Source organism: Chrysochloris asiatica, unplaced genomic scaffold, assembly GCF_000296735.1.
Source record: "Chrysochloris asiatica unplaced genomic scaffold, ChrAsi1.0 scaffold00179, whole genome shotgun sequence".
In the NCBI taxonomy this organism is placed as follows: domain Eukaryota; kingdom Metazoa; phylum Chordata; class Mammalia; order Afrosoricida; family Chrysochloridae; genus Chrysochloris; species Chrysochloris asiatica.
In genome coordinates, this window is record NW_006408697.1 from 2,423,995 (window position 1) to 2,437,713 (window position 13,719).

A 13,719-nucleotide genomic window follows, 5' to 3' on the forward strand; every position below is an offset into this window, starting at 1 on the left:
GTTAATTTCAGAGGGAACACTTTGAAGAGTTCTTTAAGGTACGGATAAGTCCAAGGAGAGACCACAGAAACGCAAACTTAGTTTAGAGAGGACCGATGGACAAAGAGGAAATGGAAATTTTGTATTTTGTTTCTTCATGGCTTCATTAATTTTCTCCCTTTAATGAATTTTGGAGAAACCACAAGTTGAATCTCGAACAAAGTGTTCAAGTGTGAGCACCAATAATACAGGTGTTAGAAACAATGGGTAAATTAATAGGCAGAATTTGAGTCCGAGTTGAACTATTACCAAAAATAAGAAGGAATGGGAGACTGACTATTGACTATAAGCACATTCAGTGCTTTCTCTGAGTAATGCTAACTAGCAGGGCAGTGGGCTTTTAGGGGCTACTGAGAACAACACACACTGCGATATATCAGTTCCTTAAGACACCTCACTATTTCCTGAGGTACCTAAAAGAGGGTCTCAGTCAGAGTAGGTGCTCAATCAATGTCTGTCAAGTGACAAATGAATGATGAGTAAATGAAATCAATAAAAGCTTTCAACATATCTGTGCTTTAAATGCTGTGTGCTACACACGACTCACATGATAAAGGGCACAAGAGGCACAGGGATGAGCGATGCTAAACTGCAAAAAAGATAAGAGATCCTTCAGATCCAGTTGAATTAAATTGAGGATGGTACGCTGATAGACGAATGTTCCATATTCTGTATTGCAATTCCATAACTTCTAGCTGGAAGGAAGGATTTTTTCCCCTGTGTAGTCTTTAAGTGAACTCTTGTTTGGTGCTGTGGGTTAATGTGCTGGACTGCAGTCGGTTTGAACTGCAAAGTCGACGGTTCAAGCTCACCAGTGGCTCCTCAGAAACCCTATACAGGGTCGCTATGGGTTGGAACTGACTCGATGGCACTTAACAACAACAGTCTTTAAGTAATCCACAAGGAGGTTTATCTGCTATATTTGTCTACATGTGGTACGGGAAATACATTATGCTATTGAAAACATGAAAACAGGAAACTTTTTCTTTGGAAATCATTAAGAAAAGCAGTCTGTTGTTTAGTCAAAGCTTTCCTTTTTATCAAATCTTCTCACTATCATTTTGCGGGCTTGTGTTTTGAACAGGATTTCAAAAAACTAATTTATGAACAAATTACACATGAAGTCCTCCTGTACTTCACATGCAACTTGGCTATAAAGTTTTACGAAGTCTCCATGTGTAGCCATGTGCAGTCTATACATTGTTATGTTGTCAGTAAACACAGTTTCCCTCTCACCTTCAGCATCCAACATCTTAGGGATATCCAGGTGTTTCTCCGCAATTTCCATGGCCAGGTTAATATTTCCTACTGGGTCATCCTGCATGACAAACAACGCAACACATAAAAAAAAATTCACAGAATTAATAATGTTTTTATGTACTTCACTTTCAGGAGGCAATCTTTCCACCTCCCACACACCCATTTCTTACTTTTTACCAATCATTGTAAGTGTTTAGAGGAACAACAAAAGTCATATTAAGAACTGCTTAATCCATGCACACTGCAATCCATAAATGTGAGCAAAAGGTTTACAAATACAAAGGTTCAGAGGATAGGAAGCATGTTATTATATATTTTCTCACTGAAAAACAAGAAAGAATACCCCAAAACTCCAGAGCCTATCTTTAACTCGATTAGTATTGAATTTTAAATTATTCTCAAATAAATCATAAAAGAAAACGTTCAGATCTGAAGGGGATCATAGAGATTATTTAATCCAATACACTATTTTTAAATGTTAAGAAGCCTGAGGTATGGAGACATGAAGGATATGTTATATGAAGATTTTAGATCACAAATGAATGTATGTTACCAGGTACTACAAGGAGCAAAAGGATCCTTCTATGTCAAAGATTAGAAGAGATTCCCCAAATCTTAAAATTGTAAGTAAAAATGGTGAATAACCTTTTTTTGTTGTTGATTCTGCTCATCTTCCACTATGTATATAGTTATACATAACAAACCAATCAAATTTAACCTGAGGTGCACAACTGAAATATTGGATAACTAAGGGACTTGACATTGTGAACACTTTTGGACTTTACATTAAATAGGAACGAACTCTTGTAAATCTAAAACAGGATGGGGTATGCAAATCAGAGAAATCCAAATGAAAGGTAGTGTTTCATTTAATGAATTCATGCACTTAATGAATTTTAACATTGAAGCCATTTAGATATGTTTGCACAGTGCTTTGCAAAGAGCAGAGCTGTTTTAATACTGTTAAATGTGAGGAGTGCAGGCTTAAAAACACGCAGCGCTAAGGGAAGAAACTAGACTAAGCTTCATTGCTTCTCAGAGTATATGGTTTCTTCAGGCAAAAACAGTTTCAGCTAGATGTTGTTTTAATAAAGCATATAATCATTAGATTGAAAGCACCATTTCATTAAGCAAATCTTACCTGATGTTTCATAAAATATCTAGAAAGCCAAATAATTGAGGTCCTCTCTCTCTCTTTTTAAATTTATGAAAATTTGGCTTTAAAAACATAGTAATGATTATGAGACTTCTTTGAAAGCTATTTCATTTAGACTGTAAACTTAGGGAGATAAAATGTTGTGCTGACGTATTTCCTGTCTGAGTTACTGACTCTGACCTTGAGCAGATGAATGAACCTTCCTGGTGGCACTGGAGGAAGGCTGGCTGTTCAAACCCACCAGATGCCTCGGAAACCCTTTACAGGGTCGCTGTGATTCGGAATCAACTCAATGGCAGAGGGTTAGGGCTAAAGTTGGGATAATAACAATATGTGCTTTATAGGGTTACTGTGTATTGTGCAAATTGGATGCATATGTATGCATGGTTATAATACACCCATACACGTATATTTACATCCATATCTATATTTATGTATAGTTAGAACACTACCCCTATATAAGGATGGTAGTATCGTGTGAAAGAGAAAGAAATGCAATAGGAGATACGAATGTGTCAATAGAAGAAGCAATGAATACAATGCTAACCCATCTCAACAACTGCAAAAGGACAATAAAGAGATGCTGCCATGGTTACGGTCATTTCCTCACCCATCCTAGACGGCCAATCGCCATAAATCCACTGACCTTTCCTAATGAATAACTGACCATGATAAACTGCTGATGAAATGGGCTCTAGTTACTATGGCAGCAGCTTCTGTGTTAGGACATGTTTAATACAAGACAGTCTGACCCATTACTCCACATTAATCATTTCACTTTCTCTACTAACAGGGCCTCTGTAATGGTGAATTAGGATATTCAGAAATGTTTTTGAAGACTGCCTTGCATAGTAAAGTAAACGAAAGGAAAATATGAAAAGTCAAAAAAGAAAAGAGATAGGATCAAGCCAGTACAATCTACCTCATTTTGCAAATGACATCAAACTTCTGGTGATTGGAGAAAAATATACATTATCAATATGTTGAAACACTTTAAAAAAGTAACTCAGTGGATAAGAAAATACGTGTTGGAAAGCTACTGAATTTCTGGCTGCTCAATTATTTTACATAATGTTGTTGTTGTTATGTGCTGTGGAGGCGGTTCCGACTCATAGCAACCCTGTACAGGGTTTCTGAGGCTGTAAATCTTTACGGGAACAGAAAGCCTCATCTTTCTCCCGCAAAACAGCTGGTAGTTTTGAACTTTGACCTTGCGGTTCGCAGCCTGATTCATAACCACTACGCTACTAGTATATAATAGTAATCATTTTATACTGCAATATTAATCCTGAGAAGGCAGAGTAAATAAATGCTTGTGTCATGGAGACAGATAAATGCAGAGTAAATAAATCCCTGTAGTCATGGAGACAGACCCAGAGAGAGCTGGTGAGAATCAGAACACTTTGAACAACCGTTCATGGCACAGAGGTAAGGGTCAGCATGCAACAGGATCGAAGGCCCTGCCAGACACAGAAATGCAATGGGAGCAGCCAGTTAAGCACACCAGCCCCCAGAACAAATGTGATGTAAAGACCACTTATAGAAACCTTTCTCGGGGCAAGGAACTCTTCAGCTTTAAACCTTTAAAGGTCATTCTTTCTAAGGCAGCAAAACTCACCCACCATAGAAGGGACACAGAGGACATTTAAAACATATTTTTAAAGAGAGAATTCAAACATGTGTTTGAAACTTAAGCATATTAAGGCTTAAAGGGAGAAGTAAAGCTCTCCAAGCTGAATTTTCTGGGTGGGGAAAAAAGGGGAGATTTCTTTTCTAAAGACTTCAACTCGTGTCTTAAATCCATAGTGAGAGTCCTTTCTGCAAGAATCAAGTTAACCCATTCTGAGTAAATATGCCTGTAAAATGTTCTGAGCAAACGTTCTAAGTAAAAATATTTCGGAAAAGTATTAAAAAGTATTGTAAAGGGGAATAAAGAAAGTCATCTTGTAGTATTGGATCTTTCTCACCACCACCCCAAAGATACACTTTCCTTTTAAGATCTACAGTCTAGGAATGGAAATTCTTTAAGCAACACTGTATAAAGTCTTCACAAGAAACGAAGCCAAATCAACAAACATGTCTTAATTTGGCTTTAGGTCTTGTCCTTGTCCTAACCATATGAGACAAACATTTTCCTGACTCTCCATCCATACTTCTCATTCTGTGGAAAGCTGGTGAGAGGAGGCATTCTCCCAGTGACTTTTTCTGGAGTTTGTAGAGTTAGTGGAATGTTGATGTACTCATCCTGAGAAGACTTGTGGAGGTGCCCGAGCCAAGACCCAGCATGCTGGCCACCCAGAATGACCTTGTTAAGCTTTGAGTAGTCAATGAGGTCAGGTCGGTGCCGGTGGATAAGTGCGCAGAGTCCAAGACCGTCTTTCCAGCTTCACAGCCGTTGAAAAGAACAGAAACACACGTTAATTAAGGTAAAGCAGTGTCAAGCTTCTCTTGCTCACATGTCTGCCTGAAATTTGGAACAAGGAGTCTCTACCTTACTTCTGTCTGACTTACTGTGCCAGTCAGTGTCCCATGGCAAGGACTTCCTTCCCTTGGTCCAGTCTTCCCTCCCAGCCTAGGGCCTATGCCCATGTCCTGCACACATCTGTTGGCTCCTTTCTCCAGGCCTAGACCTCCCTCCTGTCCCTCCTGCAAGTCTACGTTCTCGTGGTGGGCCAGGATCTACCCACCAAACATACATAAGGACAAACTTCCTTCCGAGAGTTCTTACTGTTGTTGTTAAGTGCCATCGAGTTGGGTCTGACTCATAGCGACCCTCTGTAGGGTTTCCAAGGAGTGGCTGGTGAGTTTGAACCACTGACCTTGTGGTTCAAACTGACCTTGTGGTCCAGTGCATTAATCCACAGCGCTATACACTTAAAAACCACCATTAGCTTTCAGGTATGACTGTGTCTTTTTTTTTTCAAAAGGTTGTTTATTTTATAAATAAAACAAAAAACAAAGGCAAAGACATATAGGTATCTGAGGGACTGGGGGAAAGAGAGCCAATTAGCAGGGGATTTCTATTTCCAGTCTGCTTCCTTAGACACTAGTACTAAACATTGCTTGGACAACATGGGGCTGCGAGCTTGCTGGTAAAGCCCAGCAGGTTCAGGGAAATCGGGAAACAAAAGTTCTATTCTTTACAGGAACCCACTGTCAAAGACGACATTCCTGAGCCAGAAGTCGTATGTGAAGCAAGTTTCTACATTGACAGGGGTGGAAGATCCTAGCCCAGCCGGCTCCTACTAACCACCGGGCAGTGCTGAGGGTGACAGGGAAGGCACCTTTGTCCCCTCTGTACTTTCAAGGCCACGCGCAGTGCCTTACCCTTGGTAAATGCCAGCACTGTTGTTTAACTAGAGGAGTTGCTCAGCTTCTTCCTTACTCTTCATTTCCCTGATTACCCATGGCTGCCCAAGGGTCTGTTTATATTCATGGGTAATCCACCCTCCAGAGCGTGAACATGTAATCAACTCTTGTATTTACACATACTAATGACAAAATGTTTCCTGGTGCAGTATGGTAGGATAAACACTGGACTGCTAATCATAAGGTAGGCAGTTCAAATCCACCAGCTGCTCCTCCTAGGAGTCAGAACCGACCTGACCACACTTAACAACAATGACAAAATATCTGCATCAGAAAGATGACAAGCACATGAGGAAATCATGCTCTCATATAGTGTTTGGATTTTATTCATCCCATTTCTTATAATTTTCCAGATATGATTTTCCTACTCCTCTTGAATTCCAGCAGAGCAGCGCTGAATGGTTACATAACTTTCGTGTCCCAAGCTGCCGTGGAAGCAGAGGGACTAGGTGTAGGAATGTGCAGTGTAGCTGGGCACTGCTCAGATCTGTCCGCCTTGCCCCTGACGAGCACCAGCCATCCCTGCCCTCTCCTAACAGGGAGATGGAAGTGGTTAATGTGCTCAGCTGCTATCTGAAAGGGTGGAGATTCCAAGTCCACCCAGAGGCCCTTGGAAGAAAGACCTGGCAATCTTCTGAGAAATCATCCACTATAAGCCTCGTGGAGCACATTTCTACTCGGACATGCATGGGTTTCTCATGTCTAAGATGACTCAGTTTCAGTTGTTTTTTTCAGCAAATGCCATTGGAAGGCTCAAGAAAGATGGCTTCTTAAACCCCAGTTCTGGAACTGCGTAATATTGACGTATAAATACAATGCTGTTTTTCCAGAATCCTAAACCTTCAGTCTGGTGTGGTACTGTAGGATAAGCACTGGACTGCTAACTGCAAGGCAGAAGGTTCAAACCCACTCTCTCCTCAGAAACCACACACAGGACCTCTATGAGTAGTAACTGACTTGACAACACTTAATAACAAACTTTTTCTTGTAAAAGATCTTAAGCATCAAAGGTTCTATAGCCATGAGTCTCCTAGACAAAGAGGAAAAATGTGTGCAAATAAACACAAAAATGTGTGCAAATAAACACTGTTCTCCCTATCATCCATGGTCCATTGAGGCCTGGAGGACCCTGGCTGCTTACCTCGTGTGGAAGTTCTGTATGTTCACATTTCTATAAGGAGCCGTTTTCCTTTGACACCATAGCAGCAGACCTTCTTTGGCAGAGGTTTCTGTTACAAAAACCAAGAAAAAGTGTCCAGAGGAAAACACCCAACAGCAGCGGTGCTAACTGGCCACTCCCGCCACCTTCTCAGCCCCAGTGAACGACAGAGCAGGACAGCAGGGAATGACTAGCAATTCTATAGAGGGCACTTAGCATCACCACCAACAAAGGACTCCTGGAGTCCTGGTGTGCCGCAGTGGGATGAAGCAAGGTCCATCTGAACCACAAGGTTGGCAGTTCAAACTCACCAGTTGCTCGTTGGAAACCCTATAGAGGAGCACTATGAATGGGAACCGATCTGTTGGCACTTAACAACAATGAAGGACAAAGCAAGAACCACCACAAATTACAACAAAGAAACTGCTACTGAAACCAGATTCAGGGTACTTGGCAATTTACCCACTTTTATGGAGCCGAAAACATGTAGGACTTAACAAATCTCTGATCCATCTCATTGTGCACACGCTAAGATAAGCTGATGTTGTTGTTAGGTGCCATCGAGTCGGTACCACTGCCCGATCCTGGGCCAACCTCACTCACTGTTGTCGCCACGCTTGAGCCCACTGATGCTTCCACTTAGCCAATCCATCTCGCTGGGGATCTAAGGTAAGTGGAATTCACCCATGATTTCACAATACTTTAAGGACTGGCTTGGTAGATTTTAACTTTGGCCGTTTGCATTTTGTAAATTACAATCCACCACTACTGTGTGGTGACCATGAAGAGGTCAGGTTCACCTCTGTAACATTTGTGGGAGTATTCTGACCCTAGCAGAATAACACACGATGCCCCATCCCTCACCAGCTCAGCTTTGTTGTTGTTATGTGCTGTCTAATTGGTTCCGACTCACAGTGACCCTGTGTAGGGTTTCCAAGGAGCGGCTGGTGAGCTTGAACTGCTGATCTTGCGGTTCAAGCCAACCTTGCAATCCAGCACATTAACCCACAGCGCCTCACTAGGAGCTAGTAAATAATTCAGGCTGCCCTTAAACACATTCTACGGCTTTACATTTTGTGATTTGGGGAATAAATTGTCAAAGTTCTAATTTTAAGACTGTCAATTTGCTACTTTTCAATTGTGCTGAATTAATCATAATATTTGGGAGTGCAGAGGGAAGAAAAGAGTAAAGATTTTTATCTTTTAGTGACACTACTAAAGAGGAAGACTCTGATAATTATGGAACAGTTGTTAGGCAGAAAAACATGATCACAACAGAAATTTTTATTTAAAAAAAATAATAAAAAAGAACTTGGATTCTGATAGGTTAATTTTTACACCAGGACAAGGGTTGGTGGTGGTGAGGTAGTTGAGGTATAAGCCTCGGAAATTCTGTCGTAGTTATGAACTTACTAATATAATAAGAGATAAACTCAGTCAATGCTCATTTTCAAAAGCCACTCCTGTTCTGAGTTTGTGTTCATTTTTTCCAGAACGATTCCACCCCCATGAATGAAATAGCATTACCGTGGTTTTACCCAAACAAATATTAAGCTTATAAAAACCCAACTCACCTATCTTGCATTCAATCATGTAAATAACTGATCAATTGTATAATACTTTCTTACATTTTTTTGTGTATGTGACTCCTGAGTGAGGCTGCAGGATTAGCACTGGACTGTGAACCACAAGGTCAAAAGTTCAAACCCACCAGCTGCTCCCAGACAGGGTCGCTGAGTCAGAACTGACTCGATGGCACTTAACAACTACAACAATATTACATTTTTAGTTTATAAGCTCAATTTACAAATTGCTCTAATTTAGCTCTTTCATCATATAATTTACCTTCAACTGAAATATCCTGAATAGCAAAGCGAAGGATGATTGTCCAGATCATACCAAGGGTCATTTTCACATTGCCATCAACGATTTCTTTAGATTAAAAAACAAACAAACAAACAAACAAACAAACAAACAAACAACAGGCAATTAATGTAAAGATAACATTATCAGTACCACAGCTTTCCCAGTATGATTTCAGAGCTACTGGCAACATTTGTGCATATGGAAAGACTAGTTTCTGTTATGAGCACTGCAGTGTGTCTGGTTATAAATACAGTGTTCACAACCAAGTGACTCAATTTAAATGAATTCCAAGCTAATAATAAGCACAAATCTTGCATATGCATTATCATTGAAAATAACCAAGGAGTTTCTAAAGCTTTGCGACCACATGAGCTAAGGTTTGAAATAATCCAGGACCGAGAGTGCAGCCTCATCTTTGCCCCGGTCCCTGACAGAGCCCCCAAGCGGCAGCTCTGCAGGAATTACTTGGTGCAGTGAGAAGTAGCTGAATTCCAGTCCTGGGGTGGCGCTTGGGGTTAATGTGCCAGACTGCAAAGCCGTTTGACCTGCAAGGTCGGCAGTTCAAGCTCACCAGCTGATCCTTGGAAACCCCATACAGGGTCACTATGGGTTGGAACCAACTGGCCAGCACTTCACAACAACAACAGCAACAACAATACAGCAGTGCTTCCTAAGCCCCCAGAGTCACGGCACTATTTGTTCTCATCTCTGCATAGCTGGGGTGGCCACTGCAGGGTCAGAACAGGACTGTTAACCACAAGGTCAGTGGGTCAAACCCACCAGCTTCTCCTTGGAAACCTTACACAGGGTTTCTATGAGTTGGAACCAACGTGATGGCACTTAACAACACCAACAACCATATGTCTAAGCCTAACTCGGGAGAAAGATGAGGCTTTCTGCTCCAGTAAAGATTTACAGCCTTGGAAACCCTGCACAGTGTAGCTATGAGTTGGAACTGACTCACTGACATCTAGCAACCACAACAAGTCCTAGCAGAAAACCTGACTCAAAGTATACACACTCAGTGTTCCGGGGAGGGAGGGAGGGAAGGCAGCACGAATCAAGCTGAGAAGTCAGTACACGGCAGCTGAGCTACAGCCATCAATACCCCCGCCATTTACCTTCTGCACCTATGGAGACCAGTTTCACGCCTTTGCTGGCTATGTAATCCAAGGCCTTGTTGACATTAGCAATTTTGTGGAATCTCATTTTCCCCCGGTCAGGTTTGGGAAGCCTTTCCCCTGTCAGATTAAAAACAGAACAGGGTAAATGTAGACAGAATGAACCTTGATTTAGGATCAAAACATCAAAATTCAGAGTCTGTGCTTTTCTGAAGCGGCAAACCTCTTCCCATGCTGCTGGCTTCCCTATATGAAAACCCAGAAAAATGATAATAAAAGAATGTCCAAGATCCAATGGACCAGCGGGGAGCCACACTATTAAGGCTACATGTTTTTCCAGGGTGCCAGCACAGGCTGGTTGGGACCATGAGGCAACTTACAAAGTAGTAAAAAGAGAAGCTATTCAGTGCCCTGGAGCATTCAGGGCGGCTGGCTAGCTGTTAGAGGAAGCCCGGGGAACACAGCTTAAAGACAGGAACCACGGCTTCTAGAGGGACCTAGAATCAAGCTTCTAGAGGAAGCCAGGGGCTGCAGCTTCTAGAGGGACCTAGAGTCAAGCTTCTAGAGGAAGCCAGGGGCCACAGCTTCCAGAGGAACTAGAATCAAGCTTCTAGAGGCAGCCAGGAGCCACAGCGGCTGTAAGCGCTCATCAGAGGCACCTGGTTATGAAGATCTATGCATAAGGGAGACTGGTTGGAAGCCTTCCCAGGCACACTTCTAGTGTGACCCATTCAAGTCTAAGGTCTAATCCAGGGAAGGGAAGTTCAGTGCGAAACATAACCCCAGTGGGGTTTGAACTCATGTTTTCAGAGGGAATACACATAAGAAACTGGAAGCAGAGAAGAGAAGACAATGATGGTAGACAGTCATAAAAACATCACATTCTCATCCCTTAGTTTGTCTCAAGGTGGGTGGTATAAATATTATTTTAATCAGTCAACTTGAAACAGAATTTACTTTTTTAGAACATAAAAATAATTCCAGGCAGATTGCATTTTAGAAATATTTCCTTTGTCAATAATGCCCTGTCCTTGTACAACTCAGTTAAGAGGGGACTTCTGGGGAAGTCAACTTTAAATAGCTGCTTGTCTACTGCTTACACAGAGGAGTTTAGGACAGAGGTCTGAAACCTCTGAAGAATGTTTTACCACCAACCTGAGATGACTTCCAGAAGCAGCATGAGTTTGAGGCCATTTCTGAAATCTTCCTCGATGTTCTCAATCTGGGTGCCAGCCTTCCGGAGGTGGGAGTTACACCAGGCGGTGAAGGTCTGCGAGAAAACCAAACACGGCTGAGTGCAGGGCTGAAAGCAGCCAGGCTCCCCATGGGGCACATCCAAAAGCATGCCCATGCTGGGGAGTCCCAGTGGCTGGCACACCTTGGACCTTCCAGAGAAAGACCCAAAGGTGAGATTTTAGTAAACCAAAACTCATTTATTTGATATACCAGCCTGAGGAATTTTAGCCTTCAGCGTAAAAGATTTATTACTGTACCTTCACCTTTGACTTTGTAGGAGAGACAGATGTGCTTTTTTATTCCCTAAGGAGCCCTGGCAGCATTGCAGATTAAGCACTGGACTGCTAATTGCAATATTGGCAGTTCAAACCTAGCAGCCACTCCGTAGGGTCCTGTAATGATCTACAGCCTCCAAACCCTTATAGAGCGTTGCTATGAGCTCGGATCGACTCAGTAGCAGTTGGTTGGGTTTCCCTGGGTGGTGCAAAAAGTTCATCCTTTAAGATTGGAGGTTTCAGCTCACCCAGAAGCACCTCGGAGAAAATGCCTGGTGATCTACTTTGGAAAACCAGCCATTTAAAACCCTACCCTGACACACATGGGCTCTCCATGAGTTGTAACTGATACTGGTATTTCCTGCACACATCAAATTTCAGTTTGCTTGCAGAAAGAATGAATAAATAAAGCATAGCAACAGTTCACAATGCAGAGGGTGGAAGACCACGTGTACTAAGGATAAAGGAGATGAGAGGAGGGGCCCACCACCACCACCAATTATTGCCTCATTGACCCTAGATGGACAACAGTTTTAAGCTAGTAACCAAATCAAATACATTTACAATGCCATGATTAGCTAATAATAACAATACTGATAATAACCTCTTTCGGGCATATTCTTGTCCTGAGTAGAGCTGAGTTTTCACAGGACAGTTATATCTCAGTTTTGGAAGGGTCAAGGTCAAGCCATGTTTAGAGATTACTTGGACAACCTTTGCAGAAAGATGAACTATAAATTAAATAACTTCCAAAGTCATTCTGTTTATTTTTCAAACTTCTTTTAACCTGACTTCTACTTGGGCACTATTTCCTGCCAAAACCAGATTAGAAATGCCGCAGACAGCTGCTGGCTAGGAATGCAAAGTGTCCCCTCAGTCTTACAACAGCTGCTGGGCTCAAGAACAAAGTGTCAGCCGGGTACATTAAACTGGGCGGAGGGCACACAGATAGGAGTTATGTTAAAGATGAGAAAGTCAACCTCGCAAAAAGAGGCTAACTCCAAGGAAGACGACAAAATGACTTCACATTCGCTTAACAGTGATCATCTGGGTAGTAAAAGGGGGTTTTCAACTTTGTGGTAGCATTACATTGTAAGGTAAAAAGAAAGTTTATTTTCTTGGATGTTTCAGGTAGGAATTTTACCCTGAAGGTCTACATGAATAAATGTTACTTCCAAAACGTGTGTCACTTCCACTGGTGTGGTGCTGTAGGATAAACACTGGACTGTTGTTATCTGCAAGGCCAGTGGTTCAAACCCACAGTGACTCCTTGGAAACCCTACATACAGGGTCACCATGAGTTGGAACTGATTTAATGGCACTCAATAATGACAACAACAGTTCTAAATAGAAGAGAAACTCTAGGTCCACACCATGCAGTCATGGTGGCAACCACTGGTCACATGTGGGGGTCCTGTTGTGGTGCTGTAGGATAAGCACTGGACTTTGAGCCACACAAGGTTGGCGATTCAAACTCACTAGTCACTTCTTGGAAACCCTGTACAGGGTCGCTATGAGTAAGAACCAACTCAACAGCCCCTAACAACAACAACCACGTGTGGGAGCCATTTAACTTTGAAGTGATTAAATGAAATAAAATGAAAAATTCCATTTCTCAGTTTTACAAGCCACCTTTCAAATACTCAGTAGTTACGAGTGACTGGCTATTGTATTAAACGATGCAGCTATGGAATATTTACACCCTCACAGAAAGTTCTCTTGGACAGGACTACTCTAGATACCTAAGTTTTGTGTTTTGAAGCAAAGAGTCTATTATTTATTTATTCAAACATTAATTTTATTGATTTACTTTTTGAATAAGTAATGCATTCCTTTGGTTCAAAAATTAAGTGACACCAAAGACTATACAGTGAAGCGCTGTCCTCTCTTCCTTTGAGCTTCATCTACCCAATGTCCCTTCCTATGGGCAACAAATGGCACAAGTAGCTTGGGTATCCTTTCAAAGATATCCTATACATACACGAACACACAGACACACATATGTTCTATCGTCCCCTAAATACAAGCCTAAATACACACTGCTTTGCACCTGGTTTTTTATTTTATTTTTTTAACCCACTTTAGAATATATAATCTATAGGTCTGTTGCAGACCGTGTAAGACTGGTCAGAGGTTCGAGGCCCTATAGGCCCGAGTGTAACAAATGAGGCCACTGGCAGTTAATGGCAAATTGCTTTCATCTTAATATTCAGTTACATGTATTAAATTAATACACGG

The 13,719-nt window shown here is 41.7% G+C and overlaps 1 protein-coding gene across 1 annotated transcript in view; it reads right to left on the reverse strand.

The window, feature by feature from the left end:
* Positions 1 to 13,719, reverse strand: part of ACTN2 (actinin, alpha 2) — a 104,307-nt gene that overhangs the window by 37,608 nt on the left and 52,980 nt on the right. Inside the window, exons 2-7 of the mRNA XM_006872001.1 lie at positions 11,126 to 11,240; positions 9,971 to 10,090; positions 8,829 to 8,915; positions 6,966 to 7,053; positions 4,761 to 4,839; positions 1,276 to 1,357 (exon numbers count right to left, since the gene is read on the reverse strand). Coding sequence (XP_006872063.1) covers positions 1,276 to 1,357; positions 4,761 to 4,839; positions 6,966 to 7,053; positions 8,829 to 8,915; positions 9,971 to 10,090; positions 11,126 to 11,240 — 571 coding nt within the window. The remainder of the gene's footprint in view (positions 1 to 1,275; positions 1,358 to 4,760; positions 4,840 to 6,965; positions 7,054 to 8,828; positions 8,916 to 9,970; positions 10,091 to 11,125; positions 11,241 to 13,719) is intronic.